The 11,303-nt window shown below is 41.8% G+C and overlaps 2 protein-coding genes across 4 annotated transcripts; one reads left to right on the forward strand and one right to left on the reverse strand.

Moving 5' to 3' along the window:
- Window positions 1-3,580: 3,580 nt before the first annotated feature.
- Window positions 3,581-6,688, forward strand: LOC123127900 (deSI-like protein At4g17486). The gene is made up of 4 exons (XM_044547760.1): window positions 3,581-3,893; window positions 4,544-4,831; window positions 4,924-5,004; window positions 6,169-6,688. The coding sequence occupies exons 1-4, from the start codon at window positions 3,776-3,778 to the stop codon at window positions 6,294-6,296; spliced, it is 615 nt and encodes a 204-aa protein (XP_044403695.1). The 5' UTR covers window positions 3,581-3,775; the 3' UTR covers window positions 6,297-6,688.
- Window positions 6,689-7,257: 569 nt separating this feature from the next.
- On the reverse strand, window positions 7,258-10,982 carry LOC123127899 (putative lipase ROG1). 3 transcript variants are annotated; one of them, XM_044547757.1, is made up of 10 exons: window positions 10,674-10,982; window positions 10,236-10,303; window positions 9,922-9,992; window positions 9,589-9,825; window positions 9,327-9,490; window positions 9,189-9,244; window positions 9,056-9,108; window positions 8,819-8,939; window positions 7,747-7,844; window positions 7,258-7,634 (listed from the first exon to the last, which is right to left on the reverse strand). In XM_044547757.1, exons 1-10 carry the CDS (start codon window positions 10,784-10,786, stop codon window positions 7,563-7,565), a joined length of 1,053 nt encoding a protein of 350 aa, XP_044403692.1. In that variant the 5' UTR covers window positions 10,787-10,982; the 3' UTR covers window positions 7,258-7,562. The 3 variants fall into 3 exon arrangements, with proteins under 3 accessions (XP_044403692.1, XP_044403693.1, XP_044403694.1); XM_044547758.1 differs by having other exon boundaries at window positions 10,236-10,298; window positions 10,674-10,867; XM_044547759.1 differs by lacking the exon at window positions 10,236-10,303 and having other exon boundaries at window positions 10,674-10,891.
- Between the last annotated feature and the right edge of the window lie 321 nt (window positions 10,983-11,303).

Below are 11,303 nucleotides of genomic sequence, written 5' to 3' on the forward strand. Positions count from 1 at the left end.
AGCCGACATATCATCTTGAAATTTACGAAGTCACCGTAGGCACCTAGTCGTCGACGAGAACGTCTCCTCACACTGAATGCGCATCGTCGGAAATCTTAAAATAAATCCAGAAATAAATGCGCTACAGGTTGGTTCACGCTTTGTTGAAATCTTTGCTATGTTTTATCAAACACACTACCCCAAATTAAATGAGTATGTACACATGTTTACTGTCAGTATATACAAAAGCACACTGTATTGTGATTCGTTGCCAATTAAATGAAAGCCTACACCGACCCCAAATGAACCAAAAATGGTTTTGATTCCAGAGGGGTGCTTCGTGATGTGCTCCCCGTCCGCGTCCGTATGTTTACTTCATATACAACTAGGAGAAAAACCCTAGTTGTTGAGCGACAACTATGTCATCGTTAGATCACAACAAAAAGGCGTCGAAAAGGAAGAAGATACTAGGAGAAGATGAAGGTCTGAAGGCGGCAATGAGAATATGAAACTGAAGGAGGGGGAACGTGAGTTGACGAGAAGAAGGTCAACGAATTACCGAAAGCAACTAGATGGCCAACAATGGCTAAGGTCAATACCACAAAGTCATTCAACAGTGGCACTTTGAAGAATATGCTCAAATTCACACGGGTCTCGCTTGGAGATGCCCTCGCGAAATATTTGATTCTTCGTAAAAGGTTAATGTTGTGCCTGGAGTTGGAAGTAAAAATTGCATGCATGCATGCTTTGTTTCAGTTTTCTCTTAGTTGAATAATCCGCATTGCACGAACATTTATCGGGGTTGGTGGGCTCCCAACAAATTAAGTGGGATAGCCCGATTAACATTTTTGCTATCCAATAGAAACCCATTAAAACGACTAGAAGAACGCCCGTTCGTTGCAACGGGGCCACATTAACTTTAAGAGTTCAATATTAATCATGTTAATAATACATTTAATATTCTCATACATATCAAGTGACACTGGCGACCTTTTTTGTCAATTTAGCAACGGGCTCAGTTGCAACGGGCTCTTTATACATATCAGACAACTCGCTACTACTTAAACTACAACTATGGCTACCAATATTTTTTTGTCAATTTAGCTCAGCAATAGTGCCTAACTTAATAGACTGCTTTGCATTCACCCCCTCAGAAGACAGAGAGAACCAACTCAACATGTCAGAAGATTAACAGAAATTTCATTTGTATGGCATGAACATATAGCAGGAGCACCAACACATAGATCAGCAGAGAGCAGAGCACAGCATGCACACACTCGGGCCATCTATATCATACACACACAGCAACGCACACACGCATCACGCTGGCATACACATACAGAAAAGCAGGCACACACGCATCATGCGCATTGGCCGGTGCGACGCACGCAGAGCAAGTACGTACGCACGGAGAGCAAGCTAGCAAGCACGCACGCGTCCAACCCCGCCGCTGCATGCGCTGGCAGAAGGTCAGGCAGCAAGGGAGACTGCACATTGAAGCTGTCCATGCAAGGCTGGAGGTGCTGGGCCGGCGACGGCGGTGTCGGGACGGCGCTTGATTCGTTGCCGGTGGCGTGGAGCTTGGGGCGGCAACGCGGCGATAGCTAGTGCTCGGGGATGGGGGTTTGGGGCAGGGGCAGTCGACCCGATGGCTGGCGAAGTTAACGGGCTCGGACGGCTGGAAATTCGGCGGGTGGCGGCGGCACAGCGCAAGGATGGGACAGGCGGAAAACCTAGCGGGCGTTCAACTACCAATACCCACGCCTTTTTTAGGGGAATTGCTTGTGAAAATAACGTGCGACGATGACTTAGCGAGCGGATCCCCTTAAAAAAGACATAGCGAGCAGATTCCCTTAAAACTGGTAGGAATGGATACGATTGTTGACGTTGATAAATAGTGGTGAATGTTGGCCTAATTTACTATCATCATGCATGGAAATGAATCATCAAGAAAAAGAATACTTCCTATTACTACACTCATAGGAAGCTTCCTAATCTCTACTACCAAACAGTTTCTGCCCAAACAAGGAAGGAAAGTTATGGACGTGATTCGGAAGGAAACAAACGTTATGAAGATTAATTAATTTAGATTTGATCTTTAGAGATTGATTGTGATTGATTCTTTTACATAAAGACATTACTAAATAATTTGCGTCAGTATGGAAACGAATCATCAAGAAAAAGAATATTTCATATTACTACACTCATAGGAAGCTTCCTAATCTCTGCTATCAAACAGTTTCTGCCCAAACAAGGAAGGAAAGTTATGGACGTGATTCGGAAGGAAACAAACGTTATGAAGATTAATTAATTTAGATTTGATCTTTAGAGATTGATTGTGATTGATTCTTTTACACAAAGACATTACTAAATAATTTGCGTCAGTATGGAAAGTTCTGATCCGTTCAGTTTTTTTCGTTGTGTGAGAGGGTGAAGTGAAAATAAACCGATGAAGTGGGGGAGGCAACGAAAAAAATCTACGACGGTTAACCTACGAAAAAAATCGGACGAAAGTGGTGGGACGAAAAAAACCTGGAAGCGAGACTACCAACTGCTCCATTAGAAGTAGAGATTATTAGAGAATTAGAGATTAGAGATAGAGATTAGAGATTATTTGTTTCCTGAAAATCTATTATTTGTTTCCTAAAGCAAATTGCATTAATGAGAGAGATCCGTTGATTTGGCTAAGGTAGGAAAGAATCTATTATTTGTTTGCTAAAGCAAATTGCATTAATGGGAGAGATCCGTTGATTTGGCTAAGGTAGGAAAGAATCTATTATTTGTTTCCTAAAGAAAATTACATTAATGAGAGAGATCCGTTGATTTGGCTAAGGTAGGAAAGAATCTATTATTTGTTTCCTAAAGCAAATTGCATTAATGGGAGAGATCCGTTGATTTGGCTAAGGTAGGAAAGAATCTATTACTTGTTTCCTAAAGCAAATTGCATTAATGAGAGAGATTCGTTGATTTGGCCAAGGTAGGAAAATTAGATCTGTGATCCTTTGTCATTAGGAAAGTGTTGAAAATAAACCGTACCGGACTACCAACTCCTCCATTAGGTTTTTTTCGCTGGTTAATTTTCGTAGGTTTTTCTTTGCTGGATTGTCTTGGGTGCGATCGGAGGTTAGGCCCTGGAGTGTGTGGGGCGGGTGGGGGCTTCGGTACACGGTTTTTTCGGTTCGTGACGGCTCGGTGTGAGGTGGGACGAGGTACCAAAAAAAACCATGGGAGGTGGGACGAAAAAAAACCTGGAAGCGAGACTACCAACTGCTCCATTAGGAGTAGAGATTTAAGTGGGATGAGGTAGTTAGTCCCACTTAAATCCACTCCCACCTGCAGCCTGAATGTTGTCTTTTGTGCACCAAAAATTTAATTGATGTTACACGGGTCACAAGCGGTACATTCTGAATGTTTTCAAAAAAAAAAAAATTGAAACCTTTTCATAAGGAAAAAACACAAACTTTTTGTCTGAAAACGAAAAGAGCTTCACGCGAGTTTCTACGGTTTGATTTACTGAACTGTACCGTCGCCGGCGGTGGCACCAAAACAGCTGGGCGTGAAGATAGCGTCACATGGTCAAAAGAAGCGGCCGTTCATTATCCCCTAATTAATCAGAAGAAAATCAAAAATCAACTCCAGGGAAAACAGAAAAATAAACTCGATTGCCACCGTCTCGGCGTCGTCGTCGCCCGGCTCACGCGCTCCGACCTAGCCCTAGCCCTAGCCCTCCCTGCCAGTTGATGGTGGGCGGGCTGCGAGATCTGTAGGGCTCGTTGGCTTTCGCCGGCGGGAGGAGATGGAGGCCGGGAACGACGGCCCGTCGACCCCGGTGCTGCTCAACGTGTACGACCTCACGCCCGTCAACGATTACCTCTACTGGCTCGGCTTCGGCGTCTTCCACTCCGGAATCGAAGGTATTGGTTCTCCCATTCCCCTTCCCTTTGCTGTTCATGCGGATTCTTCCATGCCCGTGATTCTGCCCCTGTTAGCATGGATACGCTGGTGGATTTAACTGAGATGCGAGCTGTTTCAATTTTCCTAAAAACAATTTGGTTACGGTGATTTTTGAACAATTATGTTATTATCGTTGCTGTTTTAGGATCATTTTCAATTAGATGTTCTGGTTACCCCAATCGTAACAGTGAATTTTGTTGGACAAATTCCAAAAATATATTAACATTTCTGGTCAATGCGCCAGAAAATGATGGGGGTAGGGGAAACAAATATGTAATGAACAATGTATTTTCTTGGGAAGAATTTCAAGGAGAAATGTGCATGACATCCGTCTTGTTATATTATATTTTGCATGAAGAAAATACTTCAATAAGTGTAGTTTTGGCGTACACTAAAATTCAAGGACTGAAACTGACTGTAGGTTTATGTCATTGTATTTTTATGCATTGTGGAAATCAGGCTGGTTATGTTATGTGTGGAACTGTGGAACATCTCTTCTCACCTATGTTTGCTATGGTTACATGTTCCTTTTCTCATGTGCATGTCATACTTAGATGATCTACAGAAGCGTGAACTCATGTTTTTTTACCCATTTTTCCCAATTGAGTAGTTCATGGCATGGAATATGGATTTGGAGCACATGATTTCTCATCCAGCGGTGTATTTGAGGTGGAATCGAAATGTTGCCCTGGATTTGTCTATAGAAAGACGGTGTCGCTAGGCACAACTGACATGTCTCGGGAAGATTTCCGCTCGTTCATTGAAAGACTTGCAGGGAAGTATCATGGCAATACATATAATTTGATTGCGAAGAACTGCAATCATTTCACAGATGATGTCTGTAGGAGCTTGACTGGAAAACCCATCCCTGGCTGGGTGAATAGGTTGGCCAGAGTAGGTTGGTATCATTATCATATATGTTTACGTACTTCCTGAGATTGGTGAAAATCATAGCTAAATGGTTGCATTTTCTCTCTCTCAAAACTCCAGGCTCAGTTTTTGACTGTCTACTACCAGAAAGTGTCCAAGTTTCTCCTGTTGGACGTGTCCCAACTCTTCGTCCAGTTATTGGTCAGTATCTTCTGAACTTTTCTTCCATTTCCTTTCAAAAGAAACCTATATGTTGACATGTTGTTTCTTTCTGTTAGTGTGACATTCTTGTGAAATATCACGAGGCTAAGAATGACATGTTGTTGTATACTTTGCTTTCCTTTGCAAAATATAAGCTCCAACATGTTGATTAAGATCTGGTCCTTTTCCTTGTTGCTCCTTGGAGTTCAGAGATTTCACTTTGTCTTGCACGGTAGTCAGAATTCTTCATAACTTTTTTTATATGCCCTCCTTTCAGGTTGAACAGTTAGTGCCATCAACCTTAAAGTGTTTTGCACACTGGTAACTTGCACATGGTTAAGCAATTAGTAGTAAATAGTAATTAATTATGTTATAGAAGAATCAGAATGTGTTATCGCTTAAGACATCATCCTGAATAACGCCTAAAAATGGAATGGGCTTCTTTAAATTATGCAATACGTTCACCAGTCTTGGATCTTCAGAAAAAGGAACCGATCCTATTTTGGCACTCTTTAGATGCCATCACTTGTTTACCCCAGATCTCTGTTAATTATTATATCTAAAATGGATAATCTTATGAGAATGCTTCACAACAGATAGAAACATATATGGCATTTCACATTTCATATAACTCATGCAGCTTTAAGATCTTCCAAGTTTTGTATAGTTATAGTTGAATGTATCAAGTTTCCTTGAAATGAGGCAAGTTTTCTTGGTTTAATGCTTAATGAGCAAAACTAAGGTATTCCAGTAGTTTTCATCATACCAATCATCTATTCCCGACACGGAATAGTTTGCACGGGGCTGCCCAGAACGGTGGCTATATGCTTTGATCAGGAAAGCCTAGTGGTGGAGGAAGCGTCCAAAGCTATTGGTTGTCAGTTGTATAACATTATGTTGACCAAAATTGACACTTAAAAACTACACTATGATTTTGCATGAATTAAGAGTTCTTTTACTGGCTAATCTTCTATGTTCTGGTATAATCAGTTCAAGTAGAATAATTACCCATCTAAGTTACCATTGTAAACAACCTTATTTTATAAGACCCATATGCAATGGAGGGTTGTGTAAATACTTTGTGATGTTATCCTATAGTATATGATAATTTTGTGCGATCTTATTGACCATCTTGTTTGTTTCCTTTTTAAACACTATATGCAGATGATGATTTGGATTCGGTATCTTCTTCGGACAGCGATGAGGGTGATGACAAGCACCTGTTGGAAGCACCATCCACTGACTTGCAACCTGTAGAAGTGCCATTAAAGCTAGCCAAAGATCTTCTTTGACATGTTCCATGTTTTTTTCTGCAAAATTGACATATTACAACTGCAACCACTGGAGTCCAGGACGATGATGCGATGTTTCTGGGTGGTTTTAGTGACAGGACGGAACCGTGGAGCTTGCCACTGGTACAACCTATCACTTTTCACAGAGTTTTGGCTTTCTAGCAGGTGTACAGATAGGAATTGGCCATCATGTCCAAAAGATAGGTCTAGTTACTTGCTGTTTTCCAGTTCGTGCAGTGACTGCTGTATCGTACTCAGAAAATGTTGAGCCTGGAACTGATGTTAGCCTGTATATTTTATTAAACGAGCTAGAATAGGCATTGTCGAGAATGTTTGCCTTGGCGATGCTCGCCTGAGCCTGGTAATGAAATTCCCATGTCCATGCTATCATAGACCCGCCGTCTCCATGTACTACTACATGGTTATTGACAATGGTCTGTTCAATTCGTGATTAATCAGGTACTAACTAAGATGCATCCGGGAGAAATGTGATAACTGGTGCAAAAGACTGTTTATCAAATGTCAAAACAGTTAGGCATGTAAAATGTTCGACTCCTATGTGATTGCAAATTTTGAGGGGGGAAAACATCATTTTTGTGGCCTATGTACAAACAAAAGATTTTGTGCTTAAAATTTCCTCTCTTTTTCGGGAGCTGAGTTTGTTTTTTAGGATATTTTTTCTATGAAATGTGCAAGCATTCAAATTACAAACATTCCTGTTGTGATCAGTTACTTTTCTTCAGAGAATTCTTAAGCTAACAGTTTTGAATTTTGTTTTGCCGGTGTAAATTAGAATGTGCATGTTTTTTGTGAAGAAAAGGCAGGTCATTTCTGCCACGCGATCAGAAAAAGAAGATAGCACATATACAAAGTGGAAAATGAAGAAAATAAGAATCGCTTGCCATCAGGTTTGTCAAATATCAGGTGTGCCTTTGCACCAGTATCCTTGCGACGTTTCCCCTTGAAAAACTCGCGCCAACGTATCAACATTGATAAAACAATGGTGGACATTTACAAGCACAAAGCCGATACTATGCTCAAACCGCACAACATACATATTGCATAATAATTGCGAAAGATTAGTGAACGACATGCCACGACCCTATATATATATTTACTTATATATCAACTTTCTGAACGCCGTCTATCTGACACTTGATTCCTGGGATTGCCATAAACGTGCTCACCAGGCTCAGCGACTCCGCAGTTAGCAACTCGTGTATGATCACAACACAATCTTTGTTTCCAGAGATAGGCGGCACTCCACTAGGTAACGAAATGGTCGATCATATGCTTTATGACATCGGCACCTTCGCTATGGACGACAGGATCTTTAACCTGCTCAAAATTCCAGTTTATAGGAAGATAGCCTCAGCCTCAGCATTATGTTCCCAAACATTAGCGCTGTGGATATCAGAGCATGGATGGTGTTTGCGAGCCAAAGACGTACCTGAATTACACTGTGTGCAGCAGATCTTGCTTTGCTATTATGGAAGCTGACGTCCACCTTTTCCCATGACACACGCTTAAGTCCTCTCAAAAGCCGTTCTGCAATATTTCACGCAAAGCTAGCCCATCAGGTCCACTTCTGCTTCAAGGACTGATAGGAGCTAAGAGCATGTGTCCAATAATGATACGACTTGCATTTTCTGATTCCTTGGACAGTACATTAGACAATTTGTGGAAACTCGTGATCAAAGGAACATAGAAAATATTTCCCACAACAGAAAAGAGAAAGATAGAAAAAGATGACAGCCCAACCACAAGATCCAACACGGAACACCACAACCACAAGTCGTTTCAGTGAACAGGGAGGTAGGAGCCATTTATCTCGATTAGTCTGGAAACTGTCCTTGAACATGGTCTCATTTGTGACCGTATCTGCCGACACCATGTTACACCTACACATTCTAGAGTCATACGCACCCAGGAAACATGGTGTGTAGTCAGGGATCCTATGCAACATGGCACGGCACATTAAACAACCACAACATGACAGTTGGTGTTATGTCTGGATGTTCCCATGCCCTGACTATTCCAAACTGAGAAGCAATAGTTTGCTTTAGTTTTCTGGATCAAGCAAAGAAAGTGTGAAACTGAAGGCAGCATCCAAATCAACATGATTTTTTTTCTTTTTACATATAGTCCATGCAATAGTAATGTTACAACTTTAAACTCAAATTATGCTAGAAGAAACAAAAATGAGATAAGTATGATGTCAATAGTAATGTTTGTCCTTTTCCGCTTAGTTATGTCATATTCGAAACCAACAGGAGCTGGGATGCTTAATCTCAATATTGCATATCAACACGAAAATGCAGCATCGTCAACTCCAATCTAGTACACATAACAAATAATATTTCAAATCACGCAGCTAGGAAAGTCCAAATCACAACTAAGCTTTCCGTCTTATAGTGGTATTTAATAATATTTTCTCTAAGTATCCTTTTGTTCATAAGAAACTAGTCATGACATAGTGAAAGACAACATATTCCTAGTTTAGTCAAAATCATGATGCATACCTTCGAGAGTGCAGTTATCCTTGTCCATATCAGCAACATCAGCACATTGATCAAGAGTTTCTGCTTTGGATAGTTCCTCGTATACAATATGTGGATAAATCTTGCTTGTCGAATCAACCCACTAAAAAACAGAATCAAATCAAGTTACAAATGGCCAACTAAGTGAAAGGATTATGATATAGATTCACAGTTACGTACCAAAATCAAAATATACACATAAAAGTTCATAAACGGTACCTTGGGTAGTTCGGAGGCCCCCCTGATTGATGATGTCCTCCATCCAACAATGTCTTAATCAATATCAGTTATGGAAAAACCTCAAGAAAAAGCTTATTTTTACAGGCTTATTTAAGGATTAAAGTAAGGATACGGTCGTAACCAACATTGGAGTATGCAACTCTTCGCTGAAATGCTTGCAAAGCGGATCTACAATAAGAAATCCGTAAGCATGAAAATGTACAAGTATTCACAATCCAAGCACATAGAGGCAGTTGGCAGACAAGCATACATGAACCGTAGGTCCTCACAATCATCCACCATAAGTTGCAACAACGGAGGCTTTCCATCATCATTATCAGTAAGAAATAGGTGCTTGCCAGTTCTTCTGAATATGAAGTGAATGATGCAGCACGCAAACTTTTCTATCGCAGTAACTCCAAAAAGGAAAGGAACCTGCATATTGGTTTTAAAAAACATCACCGTAAGATGGAAATATTATACAATTTCTCCTGTTCTGAATACAGTAACATAAGATCAAAGTAAACCACTACCTGCTTGTTTCCTCTAGAACCAAGATGTGGTGATGCAACAGTTATGAAGTTGACTGCATCAAGCCCATGTATATTGCCTCTGTTGCTGTCTGTCAAACTTTGAGGAGAATTTTCAAGTGATTGTCCAGGAGGCCTATAAAGTCTTCCGATAGCATATCTTGCAACCAATCCTCCAACGGAATGCGCAACAAAAGATATCTTTGTTATCTGTGGTCTTTTGTTGATTTCTTCGATAACCTGGCTTGCTAGATTTTTGTCATTAAATTGGGGGAATGAAGACATAAAGCGCAGAAAGGAAGATGAAAAATGGAAGATGCGTAATAAAAAACTAACCTCTTGTGCCAACCGTTCACCCATCACATCAATGCCATCTAAAGTTAGCTTGTGCATGTTGCTGTTACTACCTACAGAATTAACATATCGTTGGACTATCCACAAGGAAATGTAAAAGAAATAGGCTCTGAATGGCTTCAATTGCTAAAATGGAAGTACAGGGAGAGAGGAATCAATTGTTATCTGCCACAATAGCTTTTCTTATTTCATCGTGAGAATGTGTGATCTACGTGTGGCAATGCAATAGCTCACTAAACTTAACAGTTTACACCAATAAGATAGGCGATGAACACGCAGGAATGAGTAGACCTTACAATGAACTATGACTCTGTCTTCTAGCAACTTATGGAATTGCTCAGCTCCATATTTCCAATCGGCTGTGCTGTACGAATAACGAGAGTAATATCAATACAAGGGGGAAATGCCAAAGTAGGAACAACTAGATTACTCATAGTTGCAATATACATGTGTGGATGCATCGGGGGAAATAGTAACGTGTTAAGATCAGCTAGTTAGGCACTCTGAATTCATTGAAATGGGACCTAATTTTGCTTATTTGTTGAAAGTTTTCTTTCCTGAAAACAATCAGGTAACTATCGCGTCAATCACAAATCCGCAAAGTTTTCAAGGCAACCGACAGGCCCCTACGTGTTACTAGGAGGATCAAGCAATTCAGGAAGCCAGAAAACTTTTCTTTCCTGAAAAGTGAAGCCAAATCAGAGCACAAAATCGATAGGCTTGGTAGGCCGTACCTCCCGACGATCCCGTGGACCATGATCACCAGGTGGTCGGGCCCGCCTACGGCCGGCGCCGGCGCCGGCGCTGCCGCCTCCTCCCGGCAGTCTCTGCCTGCCAGGTCGCCCATTTAACTAGCCGGCCCGCCCGCCCAACACGAACGCACGCACAGGCCGCGCGCGAAGGGGGGAGGGAGTGGGGGGAACGGATAGAGGGCAGAGGCGCTGCTCGGGGGCGGGGAAAGGGGCAGAGTGTCTTATAGGCGGGCGAATCGCGCGAGTCCGCGTGTACGCCAACGCGAAACGGGCGAGAGCGGAGACGGCTCGTGATTGGAGGAAGAGGGTGACAGGTGGGGAAGACAATGCTGACGGGGACCGCCTGTCTGGGACGAGCGGAGCACGGGTTGGGGGTAGGCGTGGCGGCCTAATCCGAATGGCAGAACACGCCGGCGGAGAGCCATGGAAGCAAGTGCAACCACCGGCAGACGGCGGAGGATGATCGAGAGTATCGCCTGCTTCTACATGTGGTGCTTTGCTTTATCTTCTGATTTTTCTTTCGGGTCCTATTTATTGCACATCTAAATGATTCAATCAAATTAGAAAAAAATAAAAAAATGCTTGCATGATTCTTCACGTAAAATTAATGAT

Source organism: Triticum aestivum, chromosome 6A, assembly GCF_018294505.1.
Source record: "Triticum aestivum cultivar Chinese Spring chromosome 6A, IWGSC CS RefSeq v2.1, whole genome shotgun sequence".
In the NCBI taxonomy this organism is placed as follows: Eukaryota; Viridiplantae; Streptophyta; class Magnoliopsida; order Poales; family Poaceae; genus Triticum; species Triticum aestivum.